At 33.6% G+C, this 27122-nt stretch overlaps 2 protein-coding genes across 4 annotated transcripts; both read left to right on the forward strand.

The window, feature by feature from the left end:
• The first annotated feature begins 12911 nt into the window (after positions 1-12911).
• LOC121254990 (WEB family protein At3g02930, chloroplastic-like) lies at positions 12912-17167 on the forward strand. The gene is made up of 3 exons (XM_041155273.1): positions 12912-13363; positions 14056-14257; positions 14606-17167. Exons 1-3 carry the CDS (start codon positions 13347-13349, stop codon positions 16916-16918), a joined length of 2532 nt encoding a protein of 843 aa, XP_041011207.1. The 5' UTR covers positions 12912-13346; the 3' UTR covers positions 16919-17167.
• A 1095-nt stretch (positions 17168-18262) lies between these two features.
• LOC121256252 lies at positions 18263-24370 on the forward strand. 3 transcript variants are annotated; one of them, XM_041156973.1, is made up of 7 exons: positions 18263-18522; positions 18833-18934; positions 19140-19254; positions 20510-20625; positions 21263-21451; positions 22431-22573; positions 23808-24370. In XM_041156973.1, exons 1-7 carry the CDS (start codon positions 18401-18403, stop codon positions 23987-23989), a joined length of 969 nt encoding a protein of 322 aa, XP_041012907.1. In that variant the 5' UTR covers positions 18263-18400; the 3' UTR covers positions 23990-24370. The 3 variants fall into 3 exon arrangements, with proteins under 3 accessions (XP_041012907.1, XP_041012908.1, XP_041012909.1); XM_041156974.1 differs by lacking the exon at positions 23808-24370 and adding an exon at positions 23541-23801; XM_041156975.1 differs by lacking the exon at positions 23808-24370 and adding an exon at positions 23176-23494.
• Positions 24371-27122: the final 2752 nt, after the last annotated feature.

Below are 27122 nucleotides of genomic sequence, written 5' to 3' on the forward strand. Positions count from 1 at the left end.
GTCTTTTATGAATCAATGTACTTGGGCTGTTTTTGACCCTTAATTTGCCAATCCCAAGGCCACCACCATATGGATTTCTGTCAATTCAAAACCCTTTTGGCTGTCTCCCTTTCATCCTTTGTCCCGTGTGGGTAACGTGGATTGTATATATTTTCCTTACGAGAAATGATGTTCTTCATTTTTTTTTTTTATTGTCATTTCTATTATACTATTTCAATTTTGCTCAACAAGTCATGTGATGAGATGACAAAATCCAAGATAAAAAGTATCATTCCTTATTGACTATATACGTCCCTACAAAAGTTTGACTACAAAACTCTTTAATCCAACATAATTTCATGTTGTTTAACTTTTTTGAAACAGTGTGGGTGGATTACTTGCTCAAGATGATGGTTCAAAATTCATTTTGTAGAAAATATAATAAAATAGAAAAAAGGAGATGCAGAAGAGAGAATGGAGAAGAGAGATTTTGAGAACTACATTTTTGCTATTGTCAATTGTTTTTTAATACATAATATATGTCTCTATTTATAGGTGAATGAGGTTAGAGAAATAATGAAAATACAATAAATCAATAATACTAATTAATACTGATTGATTTACACAATAAACTAAATATGATAGATAATAAGTCATATTACCATACATACTAAAATATTATGCATATATATTGTATAACAAGTATGGTAATATTCGAAGATCCTCCCTCAAACTCAAGATGATGATGAATGTTGTCTGGAGTTTGTAAATAAGATTATGTTGCCAGCTAGGTGGATGAGACTTGGAGATTTGATTGACCACTCGACAAAAAGTGTCTTTGTGATGTGTTGGCACAAGTGGATGGGGGGCAAAAACAAACTGATGTGCGTGATTGATAATGAAAAATAAGGGTAGTGATCCGTTAAGTGCATAGGAAACTTTTGAAAAAAGTGTGGTGAATGGAAAAGAACAAAAAATAACATGTTGAATATGAGATTTATTATGAACGACGATCCGTTAAGTGCGTATGAAGCATCTGGAAAATGTGTGGTAAACAGAAAAGAACACTAAATAACACATTGAATGTAAGACTTATAATAAACGGCAATCCATTAAGTATAATAGGATGTCTCTGGAAAACTTGTGGTGAACGGATCGAAAAGAATACCAAATAACATGTTGAATATGACCCTTATCACAAATGAAAAAAAAACAATGCGAGAGACACAACTTGTACAGTCAATTAGTGGTCTGATACGAGAAAAACCAAATTGAAAAAGGTGTAACTGAGAAAATTTTGTGAAAGGTCAAACTAGCGGAAGAATTTTAAAAGAAATAGTCAACATAATTGAGCCTAACGTTAGCCAAGAAATAGAATAAAATAAAATAAAATAAATGAAGAATAAAAAATAAGGGAAAGAGACTTTAAGGGCTACATATTTGTTATTGTCAATTGTTCTTGAATACATAATATATGTCTCTATTTATAGGTGAATGAGGCTGGAGAAAGAATGAAAACACAATAAATCAATAATACTAATTGATATTAATTGATTTACATAATAAATTAAATATAGTACAAAATTAGTCATATTACCATACATATTATGAATATATTCTATAATAAATACGGAAGTTTTAAGTACTTTTATTTTATAAGATAGTTCGAATTACTTTCACCGATCACTTGAATTAGCAACATATGTAATTTACTTCTTATTACATAAAGGGAGGGAGAGAGAAGAATACCATATAGAAAACCTTATTTATTAAAAACAAAATATGGCAAAGAATAGAACCATAGAAGCTTAAAAAATATGAAAACAAAATACAAATTCTTACCTTCTAATTAATACTTCCTCCATAAACTTTATACCTTACTTCTCTTATGTATCTTAATGCTCAATCTTCGATGAAAGTTGTTTTTTTTATAAAAAGTAATAGATGGAGAATGCATATATAACAGTTCTAATAGTTTAAATGATCTATTACAAAGCACACCTATTGCCATTGATGGATGATCTTTTTATGTAAGTGTTTATGTGAAATTTGAAGATACTTACAATCACAGCTTACATATAAACACATAAATTTTTAACAAATATTTCCTGATGAAACATTGGAGAAATAATTTGAAGCGCATGATACTTTAGTAGTATTAATATTAAGGTAGTGATAGGGTTACTACCCTATTACTACCATATTACTACTCATAGTTCATTTCAAATTTTTTATTTTATTATTATTTTCTTTTAAGTATTTTTTTAACATCCTTAACTATTAAGAAAAAATTAAAAATATATATAATTTTACTAATAGTCACTTTCTTAACCATTAAATAAAATAAAAAATTAATAAAAAATTAAATATAAAATAAGTAGTAAATGAGTAGTAACCCTATCATTTTCCTTAATATTAACAACAATACAAATCACTAGCTTAATTTCTTTTCTAAAAAAGTAGTCATATGCACAAAGTAATATCATGGACTTTGTACAAGTATTTTAGACACCATAATTCTATTCTCATACCCTCATTTTAACACACCGCCCACACTTGCCAATGTCGCAAGAGAGTAAAAGATCAAAAGACCAAGGAAATGATATGAACTTAGGTTTTCTTCCTGTGACCTAATCTTTGCTTTGCCTCTATTCAAGCTGCCTTGCTCACACTTGTTGGTTGCTTCCTTTTCTTTGTTCAAGCACTTCCACTCCTTTCCGACAGACTGGAGTAACCATTAAATGTTGCTAGACTGAACTGGATACCACCTAGTACTTTCCGACGTCCGTACCCACTGGTCCTCTGGTCCCACGACTCCCTTGCTTGATGGGATGATCGCTTGACAGGATGAAACCCCCTGCTTGTGAAACTGTCGGTGAGTGTGGGAACCAAGCTTGAACAAAGAGGAAGCTCAGCGAGGAAGTAAACAAGATTTAGGTTTTTGTTTTAGGACTCGTTTGATTCTTTGACTGCACTTAGTTGAATTGAATTCAATTCAGATTTAGATATCTTTTAATATTTAAATACTCAACTCTCAGATCATTAAACTCATTTTAACTCAAAACTTCTTAATTTACACGTAAAATTTATAACTTTTTTCAACTCAATATATTTTTACATGTGAGATTCATAACTTTTTTTAATTTCTTATAAATATATCTAAATTCATCTTAATATCTAAACTTATCTTAAATAAACTCTATACAATTCACTCTACTATTTCATCTCATTAATATTTATAAAAAATTTAATTCAACTTAATTCAATATCCAAACTCGATATTAATTTCAAAATAATGGGTTTTCTACTAACATTAATTTGCTTTTGTTTCGTACCTCCGTACAACCACCTCATCTACTACTAGCCAGTGTGTTAAAAAAGGGACTGCTCCCTAGCAATGCTCTTCTTATAAAAATGTGGGACCTTTTGTGCAAGCTTTTTCTTTGTCTTTTTTCGATGGGCGTCACTTTTTTGTTAAAAAATTTATAGGAAACTTGCATATATATGGTATCTAACATAGCCGAATGGGAAGTGGATAATGATAGGTTTATTATATTTTTTTATTTTATAATATATTTAAAATTTTTATTTTTTTTATTTTTTTAACATTTTTAATTATTAAAAATATTAAAAATATATATATAATTTTATTAATAGTTATTTTTTAACTATTAAATAAAATAAAATAAATAAAAAATAAGTAATTATAAAAAATAGTAAACCTATTATTATCTATGCGTAGAACCCTACCACAGTTAAACCTTCACTGCATGCACATGCTCTCCTTTGGTGGTTTTGGGTCCACAAGGCAGCATAATTCCTGACACACATGGACGGGATGTATATCGCCTAACCAATATTTTCACGTTCTCACAAAGCATGCTCGTACAAACACAAAAGCAAAAAGCATATATAAGTGATAAGCTGTTTTAGATTTTTTTCTCTTTACCCCATAAGACATGATGATGATGATGATGAATTAATTAGCGACATGTTTTAATTTAAGAGTCAAATGAGAAATAGATTATCAAATGTACGTATTGATCATGAACCTTATAAATTGTCTTCTTCAGCTTGACCTTAAGCTTTATATATATCCAAAAAAGTATATATCAAGCAAAGCTCAAAACGTGACCTAGCTAGGCTAGCTAGCTAGCTAGCTTGCAGGAAAGTGACTAGCAAGTCAAGGTAGTACTGTCTGCATGTAGGTATATATAGTCAAGTCATGATAATCTTTTGTACGTGCATGTTCCTACAATTAAGGACCACAACTAATTTAGGTGATGAAGATGGTCACAATGATCATCAGGTCAAGGGATCAAGCTCTTTACAACTATAGCTACGTCTCATAATAAATTTTCGGACCATAGCAAATTAGAGCATTGGCAATGGTTTAGTCATTGTCAAATCTAAAGTTTAGCTAAAATTTTAACTTTTAGCTATAATATCAATTTTTGACTAGGTGAGTTCACATTAGACTAGCCATTATAAAGTTAAAATAATAATATAATATTATTTTTTTTATTTTTTTTTATAAATATAATTTATATATTTCTTAGATCTTCATACTTTGTAGAAATAATGTGTCTACTCTATCAATCAGTAGAAATAATGTGCATGCCATGCATGTTTTACTATTTAAAGAGAGAGAGAAGTGATGGAATAATTAAATATTACTTTTCATTGTGAATAGTAGCTAGTCATGTTTGGAAATGACTTAAGATTTACTATTCATCAAGTCTTAAGCTTTAGACCATTGGCTAGTCCAATGTGAAAGCTTTTTCTCACATCTAGCTAAAGTTTGAACTTGCATTGACATTTGGTTAGTCCATTACCAATGCTCTTTGTGGTAAAGTTGTGACCGATACTGTTAATTTGGTCAGAGGATGAGGTATACATTATATCATGACTAGGCCATAGTAAAACTATATATAAGAAGTCCCTAAGTGAAAAAATGTGACCAACTCTTTTTGGTCTGGAGTCGACGTATTATGATCATGTTTAGATAGTAAAAATGTTTCATCTCATCTCATCCCATCTCGTTATTATAATTTTTTTAAATTCTTACATAAATTAAATATAATAAACAATTCAACTTTTTTAAATTCTAAAACAATAATAACATTTTATTCAACTTTTAATTTTTATCTCAACTCATTATCCAAACGGCACCTATATAAGTGTAACTTTTGATCTTGATACACTACTTATCTCAGTACTGTGAAATATCAATTCACCTGAGATTATTAGTATGAGAAAATACACACTAAATTATTTTATGATATTAGACATGCACCCCTTCTGCATATATGTTTCTAAAGCAAGTATAAGGAGTGGTATATCTTGTAAGCACGCTGCCAATTAATTCAATTCTTTTATGGTTTACTCTTATTTGTTTGAGAGAAATTCAAACGACTTTTGGGTACCATTTATAAGGTAATAATACCAGACTGCATGCAGTAGTTGCTTCCACAAATTTTAAGGGCACAAGATCACTTATAATCTGTACATTAGGTTCAACGCACGCAAGAGCTGGTCAGAGGTTTTGGGACAAGTTCTGAGGCGCTTTTGCTCCACTCTTAAATTTTATTGTCCAAACTTATTGAAAATGGATTAAATACGTCATTTAATTCCTAATATTATATATTGTAGACCAGGAAAAGGAAAAGGAAAAAGAAAAAGAAATATAGAAATAAACCTTTGCCCTCTCCAATTTATGACCATTATACATATATATGATACGAAAAATAATAGCCTAAATTGATTGGTTTATATAAATATATATATGAAAAATTCTTCTCATCAGTCACTATTTACTATTTCACACTTCATATCTTATGAAAAACACATCTACATCGACTCTATGAAAAACATCTCCACACCCTATGGAAAAAAAAACTATAAATATAAGGTGTAAATGTACTGAATAATAGTTGATGCATAGAATTTCTATACATATATATATATATATGCTTCTAACATGGTCGATAATTCAGATGCATGTGCAGCTTGCACATGTAATTTTTATGTTAAATTTTGATAGGAAACCATCATAACTTGTAAAGATCCAAAAGGCTTTATTTTCTTGGAAATCTACTTTTCCATGGATACCAAATATGTTGTTACCTTTGTAAATAAAAGGATAACATGATATTCAGATGTTTCCCAAAACAATATATAACCAGTTACAAGCAAGGCTTTTTTTCTACTAATATTACTTATAATAATCCTAGGATATACAAGTTTCGCGTATTTTAGATTTTTCTATTCTTTTCAAAGAAAGCGTGCGAGACTTTTACTCCCTAGTACAAATAGTTTTCCTCCTTTTTATTGCATGTGTTGACAGTGAATATTAATGAAATTCAAGTGTCACTTTCTCTAGCATTCAAAATATTTTTTTTTTCTAATTAACATTAGCAGTAGTAGTACTAGTACTAGTACTCTAATAAATAATCCTATTCCACTTAAAGAAAACCGCGTGTGTAAAAATATATTAATCCATGCACTTGTTTTTTCTTTGTTATCAAATTTGTCTTGCGAAAATCTCTTTTGTGTAAAAATGGCTCGAGGCAATACAGTAAGTTTTTGTGATTATTATTTTGCAATGAAAATAATTATTTGTGATGAAAATAGACTCATTTTAATTAAAAATAATTATTTTATTAAAAATCTGGTCGTAAATAAATAATTTTCTTGTATATATATATATATATATATGTATTTATGTAAATGTATAAAGTCTAACCACCATAAATGTCTTGTATTTGTTTTAGCTAGCTAGCTAGCTAGCTATCATTATTTTGCTCTGGATCATTATAACTATTTTGTTCTACACATTCAAATATTGTTACATTTTGCTCAGATCTAATCCATTTGGCCTCCAAAAAGGACCATGTAACCATCTCAATTGATCATTCTCATTGAGATCGATCATGAAATTGGTTCCCACAACGTACTGTTGAAGAAATATTACGATCAGTAAAAGGTTTAATTAGACCTTAATTCTTGCATTGCAATTTGGAACCATCTTAAGATTTAAAAGTCCCACGTAATATTATCTCATCATTTCAAACATTTGCGACACCCAAAAGCTGGAAAATGAAGGCTTAATTCGTTCTTGGTTGATAGTTAGTGATCAGCTTCTTGATCGATCCCTACTATTTAACATGTAATGTTCGATACAATCTTAGAATATGTAAGTTCGCACACTCTTTTAATTTTAGAAACAAGTGAGGTATTAAAAAATGAATTTTTTCGTGTAAATTTTAGATTTACCCACTTTTTTAAAAGTGAAGGTACGAGATTTGTTTTATCATATAAACTATATATATCTAGCATTATTTCCATACAAATTGGTGTTTGTTTGAGCATCTTAAATTCAAATTAATGAACGTTACTTTATTATTATTTCTTTTCCGTATATATTAAGCAATTGGGTTTCGTGTAAAAAGTTGAAGCCTTTATAATGTTTAGAGGAAAGCATTTTTATTTGGAAAGGATCGATGCATGTTATTTTAGTAAAAACATATTTAGGTGAAAACCTCAGAAGAAAAAAACATAGAATATACTTGAAATGTTATGGTTCGTAGATTACATGATAGAGTTCTCCAAATCCGATATATTATATTTAAATTAAATGGTCTCGATGAAATAATATTATATGTAAATATGAAGCATGTTACATGCATGCCGATCGATCGAGTTGTAAAAAATCGTAAATCTTGAAAATCTAAAAATAAAAAATAAAATTAATGAATCCCGATGCTGAAAATCACAGTTATTTAATAATTAATCTATGAATTTTATATGATTAAACAACCTGAAAACTCAAAAAAAAAAAAAAACCACGATGCTAGTACTCGAATTATTTCAAATAGACGACTACGAGCATAAGTCCAAATTTCTGTCCTAAGCAACCTTTTCTTTTTTTCTTTTTCCTCAATTCAAATGAAGATTATAATTTAAGATCAATATCTCATCAATTTTTTTTCCATCCCAATTTAAGAGTATTCCCAAATAATATTATTTATTGATGTCCATATAAATATTTAAATAATATTAATATATAATAATATTACAAAATTCACTCCAAGTGCCTATATATCTTTCTATTAGGAGAAAAACTTCTTGCAGGTGTCTCCTAGCTACAACTCTTATATATCGGAGACTAATAGCAACTTGCCATGTGTGCGGTACATGAACGAATACTACAGGCGCACAAATAGAGAATTGGACCTTAAATGAAAACACTCCCTCCCTCTCGCGAAACCCCCCCCCCCCCTCTCTACTCTCTCTCGATCTCGAAAGGTGAAAAAAAAGTTGATCTCTCACTCTCTGATTTTGATTTTTACTCTTTACTCTCTCACTCTTTCTCTCCTCTCTGCTTTCTCTCTCTCTCTCTCTCTCTCTCTCACCGAAGGGCGAACACCCTCCCTCACTCTGCCTGTCAAGATCCTTCACTCCATCTCTAATTCCTTCCCTCTCGTTACCTGGATGTGACCTCCGAGACCTACAAGTGCCACGAAACCTACAAGAAACAACTCTTGTTTAGGCCATCCAGCCCTGGAAGTCCACGAGACCTGCACTGCTCTAGATCACAGTCATTCAAGATATGAATAAATACCCATCTGCATAAATATGCCATCATGCAATCTTGAGCAAACACTCTTCTAATATAACATACAAATACCAGTCTTCTCTGTCTCTCTCGCTCTCACGCAAACAGAAAGATCACACCTAAAAAAATGAAAATCACATGTATAGGCAATAAAAACTGCAGAGCTTCAAGGGTTTTGTCTTCATTTTTATTACAGATCATTACCAATAGTTCCTTTGTTGCGGTCCTTAGTATGACAAAATGGGGTTATTAGAAATCTTGAGTTTCTCAGGATGACTTTTATATACAGCTACTACCAATGGAATTGTGTTTGGGATTTTCTCTCTAGAAGTGGGTCCAAAGGGTCCTGCTGAGGTTCCGCATCATTGAAAGAAAGGAGTTGTAGGCCATGTTGGACGAGATATGAAAATGCATTTACTTTCTTTTTAAAAAGAAAGAACGACTTTTATGTATATTTTAAGATCACACATCATTTTACTTTGGCTAAAGAGAGAGTACCAATGGTAAAGAAGCTAAACATCTTCTCCAGAGTTGATGACTATTTTGCCTTCAGCCTCATCGGCAATTTTCATCATATAGATTAGCATTTAATACAATAAGCGGACAAAAAAAGTGAAAAACATAATATAAGTGAAAGAACAGGTATTAATAGCGCACAAGAAGTCTGTCATTCTGATAAAATCTCAGTATTTGTTTTGAAAGATTCTGAAGATCAGGTTAGGGAGAGGGAAGGAGAGAGAGAGAGAGAGAGACTCAGGAAGGAGAGGGAGACATATAGAGTTCGAGCGTGAAGGGGTGAGAGAGAGTGATCTCCTGCTTTGCGTGTTTCATGTTTTCCTAAGGAATGCTTACATGGCAGCTCTCTATTCGTCTCCGACAATAGCTGCTTTTTTTTTTTTAAAAAAAAGAAAACTAAAGAAATAAACAACAACAACAACAGCTGCTTATAGGTGTCACCAGCCCAAAGAGTTACTCTTCTATCAGCGTACTTGACTATTAAATTTGGGTAAAAGTTTAAAAAAAGGTCTTTTTCCTTGCTTCAATGGGTTGGGAGATTTTTCATTTTAGGGGCTATTCTATACTTGAGAAGAGGAAATTATTACGGACATAAAATACACAAATATTTCTTTATTTGAGATTTTTCATTTTGTATATATATTTTTTTGTTTGTAATGCACTACAAGTAAATTGTTTATTTGTAACTAGTTATTTTCTGTGAAAATAACTACTTCCTGTCAAAATGAATCTATTTTCTTCACAAATAGTCATTATTATCGCAAATAATTCATTACAAATGCTCATTTTTCTTGTAATGAAGAGTATTTGTGACGGATTATTGATAATGATAATGACTATTTGTGACGAAAATAAATTCAATTTAGCAGGAAGTAGTCATTTTCGTAGGAAATAACTGGCCACAAATAAACAATTTTCTTATAATGCATACGCATAAGAGAGGCCAAAGTCATGGAAGAAAAGTTTTTTTTTTTTTTTTCTAGCTACAGTAGAGGTGGGGGCAACCATTGTAACTACCCTCCTTAAACGTGACTATAGAAGTCCCTCTCCATTGTGAAATGACCATAGGAAAGAAAGGTTGTTGCTGTATCGAGGTTGTTGCTGTATCTAAAATTTTTCTTTCTCGTGTTCTTCCTTCTTTAGTTTTTAATTTTTAATTTTTTTTTGTCTTTTCCATTAAATCTCAAAATATTAATTTTACCTGGGGCTCAAGAATGTTTAGGAACTTTCGCAAATGGTTGTTTATATTTTCTTTCTTCTATTTTATATTTATAAAATATATATGTTTAAACTTTAAAGGGTGAACTTTTTCTTTTTCTTTGCTTTTGTGGGCCTCTAGCGACAGACAACCACTAGAAGTCAATGCATCCCATCCAAAGATTTGCAGAGTCAAACAGTAGAAGTCAACATAGGTATATGGAATCAATGTAATGTGGAGGCAAAACTATTACGTACTTTTGACTCTTATCAATACTAAAATAAGACTGCTTTTTTTAAGGTAGACATCCAATTGCCTAAGGAACAAACATGTGGTAATTCATCTGATGAGTGTGGGAAAGAAGGTTAAGAAGAATTATCATTTTTCGGTTATTGTAATACTCGTTCTAGACGATGCTAAACTAAAACATATATAGAGAGAAAATCTATTTACAAGCTTGTTTTTAACGTATTAAAAATATTATAATTCTTGTTAATAGCAATGTTTTGAATACCGTACCAGACGCCGTATCGGTCAAGGCACTGGAACGAAATATTTTGATATCGGTACTTTTTCGAAATAGCGTTTCGGGATAACGTTTCTGGATAGTCGATCTATAAATAAATTATATATATATAAATTATATTCTAAAATAATAGTCTATATATAAATAAATTATATATAAATACATATATATAAAAATTATAAATAGTCTAGTCTGAATTGAGGGTTAAAAAATAAGCTTGTAGTTTGAAAAAACGGAAAAAAAAAAAACACAGGCCGAAATAACGGCCTGTATCGGCCGAAATATAGGCCAGTATAGGCCGAAATTGAGGCTGGTAGGACCGGTACCGGCCTGTATGGCCGGTATTTTAGCCGGTATAGAACAAGTATAGTACTTGTACCGGCCAGACGGTCGAAATGAAAAATTTCGGCCGTACCGGCCGGTACGGTACGAAATTTAAAACACTGGTTAATAGTATAATTCTTTATAAATATTCTTTCATTTTTTAAATTTCATCGGTATTTTGGAGAAAACAGATTGTTCTTAGAGGAATGCTATGTATCAGCCATTATTCATTCTCATACCCCATAACTATAGTTTTTTCATAGGGTATGAGAGTGTTTTTATAGGATGTGGGGGAGTTGAGTAATAAATAGTAGCTGATGAGAAAATTTTTTCTTATTTTTAAATATAACTCGTCTCAAGAGATGAACTCTAAATTTGTGAAGAAAAATACTCTAGTCATAAAAGAAGAAATATTTTAGTTAGAAAAGAATTACATAAAAATAATCTTATAAATTGACATGACTCGTCAAATTGTAAAGTTACTTTTATTATAAAATAAATTTAATAGATTAAATAAAATTATATTAATTTATAAAATTACTTTTATATAATCTTGATGACTAGACCACTCATTCTCTGCAATCTACAAAGATATAGCTCATGCATGGTTTGAAAAGAAACAATGGAAGACAATCCACGACTACAAACTATAAAACCAATCTTCACTGACAGGGTGGTTGGAATTAACATTGAATGATTAAGTTGTACCTTGAGGCTGCATCACACTTCGATCTGATCTGTATGAATTCACATTAATAAACAGTCTTTTTTTAAGAAAAACGTTTTGTTTAAGCATGAAATATGAATACACATGCATGTGAATCGCACCAGCCCAACACTGCGTGGAGCAAGCTGTCTTTTTCAAATCCAACTGTATCTGAAGGAGAGCAGGATCCTTTAAACGGCTACCATCCACACCCTAATTATCTCAAAAATTTATTTTATCTAGTTGTCTATACTATATTTTTCCCCCTTAAATGGAAAACTACTCACAGAAAATGACCTGATGTGGTTTGGATTCAGCCCTCATAACAATTTACATTGGTTGAGATTCAAAATCATTTCCAGAATTTGGACTCATGGAGAGGCAGAGCTCGACTCATCTTCGGTACGTTGAATTTTTTCTAATTATTGAAAAAAAATAAATTAGAAATTTGCTTTTTGATGAGTTTTGTGAAAATGAAAATATAAAATGAAAATATATTTGAATAATTTTTTTCTCATGTATTTTATTTATGTGAAGTCAAAATACTTTTTAATGTGTTTGTATTAGATTGTTTTATTTTGAGAGATCAGAATTTTTTCAAACTTATGTCATGTTACCATACAACACTTAATTCAAAATAAATGTCATAAGATATTATATATTAGTCAAAAGATTATAAAAGAAAAGATATTTCCTTTGTTTTTTTTATAATCTAAAGAGAAAAAGAAAATAATTAATATCTTTTACAGTGGATTGTAATAAAAAAATTTTCAGGATTTAGGTTCGATTTAGATAGTAAGATGATATAAGATAATTTTATATGAAGTTGATAATAAGATGATATTTTTTAATATTATTATTATTATTTTATAATTTTCAAAAAATTAAATTATTTATTATATTTTATATAAAAATTTTAAAAAATTATAGTTATGAAATGATAGTAAATGGAACAGTTACAATATCCAAACTCAATCATCTGCTTTTCTGAAAAGCAGGGTAGGGTTAGTAGACATATCAGGGCCCTGTGTCTCTGAAAAAGTCACCAATACCTTTGACAGTTTAAAGAAACAACCAGGGGTACTTTTGTAACGCAATTTCACCTGAAAATACACCCATCCTCGAGTGAGGGAGAGGGGAGAGGGGGAGAGGGCGTTACAACTACCAGTGTGTCGAGTTTGTGCTGTGAGTCTGTCTTTGTGGCCGGTTAAGAGACAGGAAAAACAACCCGAAATAGTTTGGTTTCTGTTCTGTAAATTCTTTCGATTCATCTTCTACTACTTGTTCCACTTCACCCACTTCTTGTTTTCTTCGTTTGCTGTTTCGGAAAGAACGAAAGAAGTTGTAATATATATTATGCTGATCTGAAACATCAGACATTCTCTTACAATGTCAGTATATTAGCAGCTCCATATCCAAGGCAGCACGCTTCTCTATCACTTCATCTTCTACGACAAACAATATCAACATCTCCACAACCATGTCATCCAAATCCAAGTAAGTTTACTCAACCCTTTATCCCTCTTGGACTTTCTCGCTCTTGAACTTTGTTTTTTATGCCAGTCTTTAAGAGATCTGGTTTGGGTTTTTGTTTTATATTGTTGTGTGCACTGTTTTATCTTCTCTCTTAAGAAGATTAGTGGGATGATTTCAATTTCAGTCCTTCATGGTTCGTATTTGGAATATTAGTGGGTTGGATCTGTTGTTTATGATCTCTATAGGGGATTTTTTGGCGGCTTTGTTTCAATTTTGGGTGGAAGTATTTCCCTGTAGCCTTATCTCTAACGTCTTATTTTGGAATTTTTTATTGGATTTGTTTAATGGGTTTCTCTTCATTGATGATTTCTTGGCTGCTTTGTTTCAATTTTCGGTTCTTTTTGTTGTGATTTGTACTTATTTACTTGGATCTGTCCTTGAATAATTATCCACTGATCATCGAATAATGTTTACTTTTATTTTTCTGGGTATTTTTATGCGTCTACTTTTGTTGTTTAGTTTCATTTTCCGTGTGCTTCCGACGGTAAATTTCTATGCAAAGTTCCCATTTTTGGCTTAGATCCATCTGTATTTTTCTTAATTTCGAGTTTGCCTTTACTGGACATGATTAATGTTTGTACATCTCACATTGCCTGTCCAGTTCAATGCATTCTTAATACGGCACCATATTTATGTGATTTTGAACTTTACAGGTCCGCTTTATCTGAAACTCCTCACAAAGCATCACCAGCAACTCCAAGAGTTGCTAGACCAAGCAGGGGAGTAGCTAAATCAGAATCTGATTCACCCTCTCCTTTGCAAAGTTCACGCCTTTCAGTTGATCGGTCTCCACGATCGGTTCCCTCGAAGCCCACCATTGAGCGAAGATCACCAAAGCTTGCTACCCCACCTGAAGTAAGAATTACAAACGCATTTTATGTTCACTTACTTAGAGTTTGTTTTGTTCCTTTTCAAAAGTTGGGCTCATGAACTTCTAAAAGCTTTGTAAAAGAGCACAGAAGATTATAGTCAAATTTTTTTCACACTTTTTAGACAATGAAAACTAAATCCTGGAAAATTCCTCAAGTCAACTGTTAAAGAGGCAGATTCATCAAGCGTGATTTTCACTGCATTTTTTGTTTGTTTATTTCTTTAAATGGGAAGAGATTCTCCCTTTGTATTCCTTTTGGGACAAGTGATGTGAATGTTGATATGCACGTTATCTTGCTTTTTTACTCATAAAAAAGAATCTTGCTTTTTCAGAAACAACCTGCACGGATTGCAAAGGGATCAGAATTACAGGCACAATTGAATGTTGTTCAGGAAGATCTTAAGAAAGCAAAGGAACAGATAGCTTTGGTTGAGAAAGAGAAGGCGAAAGCAGTTGATGAATTAAAAGAAGCACAAAGAGTTGCCGAAGAAGCAAATGAGAGACTCAAGGAGGCTTTGGCGGCTCAAAAGCGAGCTGAGGAGGATTCAGAGATTGAGAAGTTCAGGGCTGTTGAGTTGGAGCAGGCAGGAATCGAGGCGGCCCAGAAGAAGGAAGATGAATGGCAGAGAGAGCTTGAAACTGTGAGGAACCAACATGCTTTGGATGTGGCTGCTCTTCTCTCTACCACTCATGATCTCCAAAGGGTAAAGCAAGAACTGACCATGACGTGCGATGCAAAGAACCAGGCACTTAGCCATGCCGATGATGCAACTAAGATTGCCGAGATTCATGCAGAGAAAGTGGAGATTCTCTCGGCCGAGGTGACCCAGTTGAAGGCCTTGCTTGATTCAAAGCTTGAAACTGAGGTCAGTGAAAACAACCAGATGGTGTTGAAGCTTAAATCGGAGATGGACTCTTTGAAAGAAGAACTCCAAGAAGTGAAAGGTGTCAAGGAGAAATTGATAGAGAAAGAGGCTTCTATTGAACAGCTTAATGTTGAGCTAGAAGCTGCAAAAATGGCCGAATCTTACGCTCGTGGTCTGGTGGAGGAGTGGCGAAACAGGGTTGAGGAACTAGAGACCCGGGTTGAGGAAGCAAATAAGTTGGAGAGATCTGCATCAGAATCTTTGAATTCAGTCATGAAACAACTAGAGGGAAATAAGGATTTATTGCATGATGCAGAATCTGAAATTGCTGCTCTAAAAGAGAAGGTGGGGTTGCTGGAGATTACAATTGGAAGACAAAGAGGGGATCTTGAGGAGTCAGAACGCTGTCTTGACGTGGCCAAGGAAGAAACTTCTGAGATGGCCAAAAAGGTCGAGTCTCTAAATTCGGAGCTTGAAACTGTGAAGGAGGAGAAAGCCCAGGCTTTGAACAACGAGAAGCTTGCAGCTTCTAGTGCTCAGACCCTATTAGAGGAGAAAAATAAACTTATTAATGAATTGGGAAATTCCAGGGATGAAGAAGAGAAGAGCAAGAAGGCGATGGAAAGCTTAGCTTCAGCCTTGCACGAGGTCTCTGCAGAAGCAAGAGAAGTGAAAGAAAGACTGTTATCCAGTCAAGGTGAGCATGAAAATTATGAGACCCAGATAGAAGATCTGAAGTTGGCCTTGAAAGCAACGAGTGAGAAGTATGAAAGCATGCTTGATGATTCAAAACATGAGATTCATGTCCTTACAGATACAATTCAACAATCCAAGAACGAATTGCAAAACACCAAGGCTGAGTGGGAGCAAAAAGAACTTCATTTGGTGGATTGTGTAAAGCAGTCAGAAGAAGAGAACTCTTCTCTGGGAAAAGAAATAAATAGGCTGGTGAATTTGCTCAAGCAAAATGAGGAAGAAGCTTGTGCCAGCAAGGAAGAAGAAGCCCAGCTGATGGAAACCTTACAAAAAGTTGAGGCTGAGGTAATTGACTTGCAGGAAGCTCTTGGCAAAGCAAAGGCTGAAAACATCAAATTGAAAGAAAATCTGCTGGACAAAGAAAATGAGTTGCAGAGTATAATTCAAGAAAACGAGGAACTTCAAACTAGGGAAGCTGCTTCCCTTAAGAGAGTTGAGGAGTTATCTAAGTTGCTGGAAGAAACTATGGCCAAAAGGAAATATGAAGAAAATGGTGAACTTACAGACAGTGAAAAGGAATACGATTTGCTTCCAAAGGTGGTTGAATTCTCTGAAGAGAATGGACATGCAAGAGAAGAGAAGCCTAAAACGGAGTCTCCACTCGATCAATGCGAGGAAACCAGAGAAGAGAACTTAGATGAAAAGAATAACTTCTTGAATGATGAGGCTGAAAAGATGGATTCTGCCCAAATTGAGAACGTGAATGGAAAACTGAAGGAGGAAAAAGAACACGACTCGGTAGAAGTTGAATTTAAAATGTGGGAGAGCTGCAAAATTGAAAAGAAAGAGTTTTCACCAGAGAGAGAAGTGGGGCAGGAATCCTTTGAAGAGGAAGTGAACTCAAAGGTGGAGGGAGGCGAAATCTTTGATCAGATAAATGGGGTATCTTCTACTGAAAACATTGATGATGGTGGAACCTCACCATCAAAGCAGCAGCAACAACAGAAGAAGAAGAAGAAGCCTTTGCTTGGAAAGTTTGGAAGCTTGCTCAAGAAGAAGGGAACCAGCAGCAGCCAGAAGTAGAGTAATAGACCAGTTTGGCCTAACTTTTGTGCTTTACTAGCAGGCAGGTATATTTTGCTCTTATTTTGTTACCAAATGTGTTTGATTCATTGTTTTTGCTTCCAAAGAACAGAATAGGTCAAGGAATGAAGAGGCATGTATTATTTTTAGTTTTTTCCTTTTTTTTTTTTATTCTAATGTAATTCCCCCCATGTGGGACAGTATCTTGTATGTGATGGAAATTCTATTTGATTTTCCATTTTGTGTTAACTGCCCTTCTTCTCCATATGTTAAATGGCATAACGTTGTTAATTGCTGCAAAAAGCTGCAGAATTGCATCAATCCGATGGTTCCAAGAGCGTGAATATACATCGTGATTATTCATGTCAGGACATTCGAATTATAACTGAGTTTAAACTAAGAAAGAAATCACAATTCTATCTTCTAATGCCAATGACCATCTAAGATTTTTTTCCTTTCCCTATGAAAAATTCTACTCATCATTCTCATCCACACATAATTTTTTTTTTCTCTTACTAAATGTATGGTGTATGGATGATGAGTAGAAGAAATTAATTAGTTTATAAAGAATAAAATCCAAAATAAATAAAAAATAAAAATAAGTGTGGTGTGTAGTGTGTGCGGATGATTTGTAGCATAGCTTTTTTTGCTTTTTTCCTATGATGTGGTGGAAAAACTAGTTTAAGTTACAAAATCTCTACTGCCCAAATTGCTCAACCTTTTTAGCAACACTGGTGAGATCAAGATACCATAAACTGTGTTCTTAGAACTTCATAGTAAAAGAGGTAGGTCTGAACTTCAAAGAAAGGGTGAAAAGCTTGAATCCTAAAGATGTAACCAGGGCTTTTACTGATTTTTTTTTTGGGATGGTATTGGTACTATTTTTTTTTTTAAATGTGATTAGTTGTTTGAGGGGTTATTTCAAAATAAGAGTACACCTAAAATTTATTTTCCAAAACTATAAAAAAAAAAAAAAATTGACTTTAATTTTAAAATTAAATTGTTAAGAATAAAATGTGATATCTATTAAAAATAATCAATGTTTTTGGTTTTTATTTTTTATTTTTTTGCAAAAATAATGCTAATTTATGCAAAAATTACATTTTTCTTTAAGGGCAGCTCTACAGCTACCACTGAGAACTCCCGCGGGCTCTCGCTAGTTTATTTATTTATTTATATGTATTTTTTTAATATTTTTAAATATATAATATTTTTAAATATAACATTATTTAAAAATATTTACTTAATCGTTAAGTAAAAATAAATAAATAAATAAAACTCAGCGGTAGACTGCGGGAGCCAGAGATTAGCTTTTTCCTTTCTTTAATTTAAAAATAAGAGTGCTCTTACTTTCCCAGGAACTGCCACTTTTCCGAGAAAAGGAAAGGAAAGAGAACGATCAAGGAAGTCGTAATACGTGTACTTGATTAGCTTCTCATTGTGCCAGAGCATTTTGAGGAGCGAAACAGGAGTGGCAACATCATGTGGGTAGAGATTTTCTGTGGCCTGATCATTTACAGAATGTTCAGAGGCTTCTTCAGCGATGACGATGTTTTGGATGTGGAAACCTCTGATTCTAGGGCTCTTTTCTCAGTCGCGAATAGGTATTTACTGAAAATAAAAATAAAAATATTCTGATTTTCTCTATCTTTTGGTCTGCTTGGTTGCTGAGAAAATGCAAGACAAATCAGAGAAAGCAAATATGTGAATATTTATTTTACCTTCTCATTATATCAGAACTGATAAAATCTATTTAAGAAATCATTATTATTCATTCATATAGGCTGACTAGCTCAATCAGCAGAAAAATAACGAGATTCAAAAGTTTCTTTTTCTATCCTGCATTTTGTCGTCATCAAAACGGAGGTAGTGCTTCGCTAATTCAATGTTTTATTTTTATTTTTTAAAATCTAGACTTGAAAAGCTTTATAGGGGAAAGGTTTATGTGGGGCTTCGAATTCCTGACGCCGATACCGGTTCAAGACAGAATATCGATATGGTTCTCGTTACCAAAGGGTAAGAGATTTTCCACTTTCTAAACTTGAATTTGCTGAAGAGTTTTCTTTCTTAACATTTTCTGCGGAGAAAAACAAAAGAGAGGTTTGTATGGTTAAGAATTCATTTTCTCTTGGTATTACTTATAAAAAAAAAAAAAAGAATTTACTTTGTCTTGGTATTTCAATCATGTTTCTTATTATGTCTAATCTGTTAATTATTTCAGGGAGGCAGTGGTGATATCTGTCATGAATTTATCAGGATTTGTATCAGTGAATGCGGATGGCAGCTGGCTTTGTGAAGGAGGCAGTAAACACAGAGCAGAGCGTCTTCTTGATCCCGTAAGTCACTGTTGGAGTTCTTGTTTCTTGTTCAATGAGTTCAGCAATCTTCTTGCCAGTCTATCGCTGTGCAAAGCTTTAGCACTAAAGCATGTTGCTGTAACTTGGTTATTCATGGTGATTAGGTTCTGAATTTTTTCGGATTACTGGTGATCTTCTATTAATTGACGTCCTTGTTCTCATTTAATGTTTTGAGTTTTGTGGATAGCTTAATGTCCAGTTTATTATTGCTAAATTCTAGCCTTTCTTGGTAATTCAGATCATGTACTACTTAGGTGTCTTGGTAATTTATCTTATAAAAAAAGGTGTCTTAGTAATTAGTATTCCAAATATACGGCTCTGGGTAAACCCTAGTCGATGATTTTAGTCATGGTAGGGCTAAAGAAGTAAATGTCTTGTGTGAAATTAGTGTAGATGCTATACTTAGAAGTTGTGATATCACCATCTTTAATATGTATGTAAATATATGTGGGTGTGTATGTCAGCATTTTAACTAGTAGATATATGATGAGCAACCTTTCAAGGTTACATTGTTTTTTTGGGGAATCTAATTTGTAAAATTATAGAACTCAAAGAGTAAAACAATAAAATTAAAAACCTGAGTTGCATAACGATAAGGATTTAGTGCATTATCAATCCCTGGGTTTTACACCGTCATCTTGTTGTTTCTTGTTTTCAGTTTTATCATTTTGATCCACTGTAATTCTCTTCAATAAGCCCACTCCTTGATGGAAATCTGACATAACTTGCCATGTGGCTAAAAAATTATGCTTGAGTCTCATGATATCTAGAAAAGTCTCTTGGCCTAGAAAGGAGTGCCTGATAAGATTGTGAGATTGTTAGCTGTTCCAGACTTCGTGAGGATAACTGCTGGGATTACAAAAAGAATTACAAAAATGAAGCAAACTGAAGTAGCTTGTTGTGATGTCGAATCTATTTTAAAATAAAAAAGAGATTTACAATCTGGATAACACATCATGCCACGCTAGTTTATAAAATAATTTTTTTGTTATTGTTTTTGTAAGCCTAGCATATCTCTTAAAAGATTAGTTTTTTTCCCCATCGACAATGAGAGTCTTGTAAAAGAATATGATCATTGGCTCTTTTTTATTAGATAAGTTTTATTACTGATCATAAAGCACCATCTAAGTACACGGAGAGTATACAGCAATACACTTAGGTAGTGATACTATTTGATTACCTGTGCGTCCACTATGTCTTCTTACAACTAGTTCTTTGACATTTTTATTGTCAGGTGGTTGAGACTAAAAGGAGAGCTTCAATTCTTGAATCATATCTTGAACAGAGAGGAGTTGCTCTACCAGAGGGATATTTGTCTTGCAAAGTTGTACTACCTAATCCAAAGCTCAGGTATATGTTGAAATATCCCTGATGGCGTGGTTATTGTAAGGACAGTTTCTCTAGTTGAATTTGAGATATACCTGTATGTTTTTATTATCAATGTCCATGAGTTGGCACTTTTATGATTTGCCTGGAATATGCAGTCTGAGCTTTATTGTGCTATATTTTTTTGTCAATTAATAGTTTGATTGGCCAAGGAAATTGAGAGAGAAGATTTGCTATGCTGTTGGTTAATATCTCTTAGTGCTCATTATTAGCTTTTCTGGAGGATATTCAGAGGCTTTGACTTTTGGGTGTGTCTCAGCAGACAAACATTTGTGCATTCATCTTTTTCTTTTTCTTTTTTGTCCCCCTTTTAAAGGCTTTGAGACCTGCAAGCTTTAGCTGCTTGCAAAGTCTCAGCGGAATTTCTAGCTGATTTTGTGTTTAGGTTGGGAGCTGATTGAAGGGTTTATAAATGAAGCTCACATAAATTAGAATTTAGTTCACTATTATGCCGTAGATATATGCGCTGTTCTGAAAAACATATAGTATCTTACTTTGGTGTATTAGTAATTCCATGATTTTTTGCTAATACTAATTTCTTACATCATAACTTATTTATTAGCTAAAATATATTGATTTTTTTTAATTTTTTTTCCTGTAGTAACATCCATTCTAGCTATTTTCCCTCTGAAGTCATTACCTATGATCAATGGGTACAATTAAAACCAGAACCAAAAAGTATGTTTTCTGGTTGGATGAAAGGTGCTTTTCGTGGTGGAAAGAAAGAGATGCAAGAATCTATACATCAAAAGCTTAATTTCATCCTTGGCACAGCTCCAATGTGGGATAGGTGTGTTGCTATCTATGCCCCTAAAGTTTGATGTATATGTTGTTTGTGTATTCGTAACTTTGTTCCGTGCTATGTTAATCCTGGTGGATATCATTAATACTATGCTCAAGGCTTCTTTATTGCCAAGAAGCTGGAGCCTGCATTTTTTTTATGCATAATTGAAGTTTCATTTTAATTGCTTAAAGTTCCTGCAATGGTGACTTGTAGAGATGAAAATGAAGATATAGCAGAAAGTGTGTAACACCCCCTTTCGATACGGTTAAGAATGCTACTTCACATTTTCATAGCATCGGGTAATAAGAGTTCCATAAGCAATATAGGCTTCAAGCACTATTGATCACATTATTAAACTTCAAAATAATAAATGATTAAAATTCAGCAGCATAATCCAGCATTTTCAAAGAAATTTGCAAGAAGCCCGGGTTAGCTCTACTGGGTCATTGTCTCATCTACTGACTCTAGCCTGCATACTCATTTTTATGTTCACAAGACATTTTACAAACAAAAATGACTCGAAAACTCGGTAAATCATCATATGGTACAAAGAGTTGTAAAAGTCATTTTTCTTTGCAAAGTATTGATAAAACATTTTTCTTTAAAACTTTTGGATAGCCAAGTAGCCGATGCATATTTATGCCCTATGTCAGGCAAGAAATTTAGACTTTAAACAATCAATAACACCAATAAAAATAATCGAGCTACACAATAAACTAACAAAAAGAAAACTTTGAATAGGTTATTGATACTTGTAGGTCCTTGGGTATGATGAGTTATTCCTTTGTCCCAATGTGTGGACATGAATAAATGCTACATGAGGGAGGTTGAAGTACTTTACTGGTCTTGAGCTGCCCTTCAACTCATCACATTTAACCGAAATTACTTCCCTAGACAATTATTTTGTCAAATACTGGGTCATATTACCACTCAGCCACCAATTCATAGATGGTTGTCAAACAGTTGCTTCTTAATATCTCCGCAGGTTGGAGCTTAAAGGCAATAAATATGCCCTAGGGGAATTTCTGGAATTCAAGGGGAAGCGGGAAGACATCCAGGCTTTGAAAAATATCAAAAGATCAAAAGTCAGTCGCTTGGTGATCCAAAAGACGAGCATGTTTGGATTAGGTAATTTCCCAAACATCTATTGCAATTTTTTGCTTATTTGGATACAGTTATGCTGGAGTATTGAGAATACAATATTTTTAAGGAATCAAAATTTTATTCATTATGCTCGAGGGTTAGGTTTTCGAATTCGGAGATATTGAAGCCTTAAAATAATTTCATATACCTTGATTTGCTAAAAAAAATTCCATATACAGTGATTGGCCATTTTTTGCATGCGTCTTACTCCTTAGCCGTAGATCACGTTAAATGCTATCTGTTACAGTATGATTAGAAGGAAAACAAAAAAAGTTGTATGAGGCAGTAGCAGGAAATGCATCTATTAATATATTCTACTTCAATGTTGATAAGAGTATCCATATCAGGGTCATGTCTAGTCTGTCTTTATCATGTCATCTCATTTAAAGGGTTTTCCACGTGATGTTGCATGAGATGTTACAGGAATTGAGATGCTATGAAGATTAAAGAATTTCTACTAATAAAAAAAAAAAAAAAAATCTTGTAGGACAACAGATGATTCATGTAGGCAGGGCATAATTGTTTGTTCTTTTTTTAACTTTCTGTTAAGTTTACGAGTAATAACTAATAAACCACTTTCATGAAAGCTTTTGAAGAATGTAGATGTATTGTTCTTCTGGGAGGACAAAATTTCACAGTATCCTTAAAGTGGCAATATAATAGTGGATAAAAGCAGTTGTGTGATGCCTGTGATGTAGAAGAGTGAGGCAATTATATCAGAATATCTGATTGGATGTCATGTTGCAATTGAAATGCAAACTTTATTGGAGCATTTTATGACCTTGAAGAATGAAAGGAGCCAGATATGCTCTAGCTCTACCTTTCACTTACTTTAGGGGGAAAAGGGTAGAAGAAGAGCTAGACTGACTGTTGTAGACAAGTCTAATGATACTGTTTCTGCCATATTGCATGTGCTATATTGCACGTACATGGTGTCGGTATGCTATGACAGTAACAAAAAAGCTGGATGATGGCTTTGATGCTCAGATATGCGGTCTCTTGCATTCATTAGTGTTTGGCTATATTGTGTTAAACAGACTGCCAGTCGCCACCCCAAACATTTGGACACTTTATATCCACCTGAAAGGGTAAAAAATGAATATTATAAGAGGAAAGTGAAACTCGCATGCACACTCACATCTTAGATGCTTGTTCAACGGTTTTCTCGTTTTTATTTTCAACCTTCATGCCAATTCAAGTTTCTGTGGGAAAATTGCAGCCTCCTCAACGCTCCAAGTTTTGTACTCTCCTCGAGACTATCGGAGTGAAGGGGCTTCAGCTTCTGAGTGGAAGGAAGTTACTGTAAGATCAAGTACTGAGGTTCTCTTTCAGCCAGAGAATTCAACCAAAGTCCGCAAATTCAAGATCTCTTCAGTTGTCTCTCTGTGTCTGACTGCATAGAGAAGCCTCTGCTTATTACTGCTGGTCGGAAAAGCTGAGTTTACTATGTTACACTCGATTTCCTATCTTTTTTGGGTGTAACATCTCAATTCTTGTTTTATGCTATGCGGGGTATACTGTATATATAATGTTGTGGAGATTGTATTACGTACACGTAACACTTCCGTCCTATCACATTATGCAATGTCATTGAAAATCAATGCTTTACATAAGCAATTTTAATGGCATGACATTTTGTAAAGGATGAGAGTAACACGTCATCCATAATCTGAGATTGCCTAATATTTTTCCGAGTTAGGATATTGTCCTTGTTGCGGTACCTAGGAACGATGCTCATAGTAATGAATATGAACATGTAATGGTTGTGGTTTATTTGGATTATTTTGAACATATTGTCCATTTTTTTTTTTTTTTGTCTACGAAGTAAGCATAAAAATTCATACCAAATTTCCACACGTTATGAATTGGGAGCGCTCCAACATGAGTGCCTAATGAGTATTAACCCAATGAATAGCTGTCATATGCTCACTGCCGGACGTGTAAAAATTGCTCATTGAATCTATACTAAAAATGTATAGATGATGGCAACATTTTGTATGTTTATGTTAGGGGACATGGTTGTAATTAGTGTAACTTGTGAGGGTATATTAGTCAATTGTATGTATTATATATATATACCAAGACAGCGGAAACAAGGAAAGCCGAAGCTGACTGAAGAAGAAGAGAAGGATGGGGATGGAAGAAACAAGAGATATTGCACAATAATTAAATTATGCAAGCACAAAATAAACAGGCGGTTAAACCGGCCATATGCATGTATGCGTATGCAGAATTAATTGTAATAAACATATAAGCTTTATTGAAATTGACAAGCTTAAAGTAATTACAGGCACAAGGTAGTGTAGATTTGCACTTACAGAAATCAGAATAAATAAGGAGACTCAAGAACAGGGTAGAGAGGGTCAGAAGTTTTCTCTCGAATGAGTTCTGGTTTGAGTTCTGCCTTAGCTCAGAACAAGGTTCTCCTTTTATAGCGTAAGGAGTTCCTGTTTACAATTATTAAAGTAAAACAGTAAATCAATCTGTGAGTGAACAGTGAGAACTATTTAGTCACGGGGCTCATGGTGTCATCATTATGTCCTCCAGCTGTCCTCGTGGGCGGCTGCTTTGGGCGTAAGACGACAAATTAGAATTCGGTCGACTCTGTGTCTTCCAGCTGTCTCTGTGGGCGGCTGCTTTAGGCACAAAGTGACAATTATCTCAAAGAGGACTATGGTCGGTCTTCTTTGAACTCAAGTAGTAGTCAATCATCTTCCAGCTTTGGAATGCATTCTGAATCATGACCAAATATATTACTGTACGAAGCCTCTGAGGATGCTTCTGAATTCTCGTCGTTTTCAGAATTATCACTTGTAGACTTAGACAGTTGCTGCTCCAACAATTTTATCAAATCTTTTTTACCGAGTCTGTTGAGGATATTATCTTTAGCAGACTTAGAAGATTTCTTTAAGGATAAACTGGTGACTTTTCCTCTTGATGAAGCAGTTGGTGAATTAGGGGCCCGATCTATCAGGGGATATTCGGGGACTGGTGAACCAGATTTGATTGCTGGGAATTCCTTCTTGTCTTGGAGATCAGGAGCGACTTGAGGGAAATCTTTAATCATCTGGTTAATCACTTTTTCAGTATATCCGAACCTATCCTACCATTTTGTGAAATAAGCTCGGTCAATTATATCAGCATTTTTCTCATAAGTCCATTTAAAGATCCACGGTAGTTTGTAGTTCTTGCAAAAATGGAGCTCATAAGGAAACATCTGTGAATGCCGGTTCAGTTTTGTACCAGCAACTTGTTGATAAAATGTAAAAGCTCTGGCGAGCTGCTCAGGGAGATTCTGTGGGATTAGTCCAAATTGGTCCCACCATTGGAGAAACCAGTAAGGAAAAGTTCTTTTGAATCTTGTATCAAAATTGATGAACCATGAATGGCTCATATCTGGTACCTGAAAAAACATGAAGCGTCTCCAGGCAGTTATGTAATCAAAATAATTATAACTCAGTGCAGAGTCTGAGAGTCTTTTGGGAGTCCATGGGTTTGTTCCCCATTCGGCCTCGGTCATGACTCAGAGTATATAAGCACTGTGGTAAATTAATTTGGTGGAATCATTCTTATCATAAATGGGTTTTATGACAAGAGAGTTGGTGAGAATCAAGATACTGGAATAATACTGGAGATTTTTGGAAGAATCTTCAGGTATCCAGTGGAAATTAGTGGAGAAATAGGAAGAGACTATTTTAAACGGATCTGTTAAATTAGAACGGTTAGGTTCTATATGAAACAGATGAGTAATAAATGGCTTCTTCAAGTATTCATATTTTCCTTTTGGGAGGCAAAACTGAGGAGTAATCAAAGTAGGTCCTTTCGATGCAATTGCTTTCGCATATAGATCGAAATGTGTAGAAACCGTAGACGCGAAGGTCGCCGGTTGCACAATTTTACCAAGAGGTGTGAACCTATTGGCAATATCTAGTGCTGTTGAAGAGATACTGGGCACAATGGAGGATCCAGACTCATTCTTGATGAGTTTTATACTGGGTATTGGAGGTGGGGGGTTCACTCTCTGTTTCTCTTTTCCTTTCTTCTTGCTTACGCTCATGGTTGGGTGTCTGCAAGAACTCTCTGGTAAGAAAATCAGGGATAGAATTATCAGTGCCTTTGGTGTATTCAATATCAAAATAAAAAACACTTAAAATACCTTGCCATCGTGCAAAAATATGTTTTGATGCAATGTTTTGAACATCTTGTTCTAAAACAAATTTAGCACTCATGCAATCAATACGAAGTAAAAACTTCTTGTTTAACAAATCAGATTGAAACTAGAAATACATAGTACTATAGATAAAATCTCTTGTTTAATAGTACTATATTTTTCTTGTGCAGGATTCCAGGTTTCGGAATGAAAACGAACAATTTGTTCAGAAGAACCTGGTGAAACAGATTGTTTCAGAATGCCACCATAACCAATGTTTGAGACATCTGTCTCAACAATTTTAAATGAATCAGAAGTGAGGATACCAAGACACGGAAGAGTCTTGACATGTGCTTTGATTTTCCTCACTATTTTAGTATGGAT

Source organism: Juglans microcarpa x Juglans regia, chromosome 3D, assembly GCF_004785595.1.
Source record: "Juglans microcarpa x Juglans regia isolate MS1-56 chromosome 3D, Jm3101_v1.0, whole genome shotgun sequence".
NCBI lineage: Eukaryota > Viridiplantae > Streptophyta > Magnoliopsida > Fagales > Juglandaceae > Juglans > Juglans microcarpa x Juglans regia.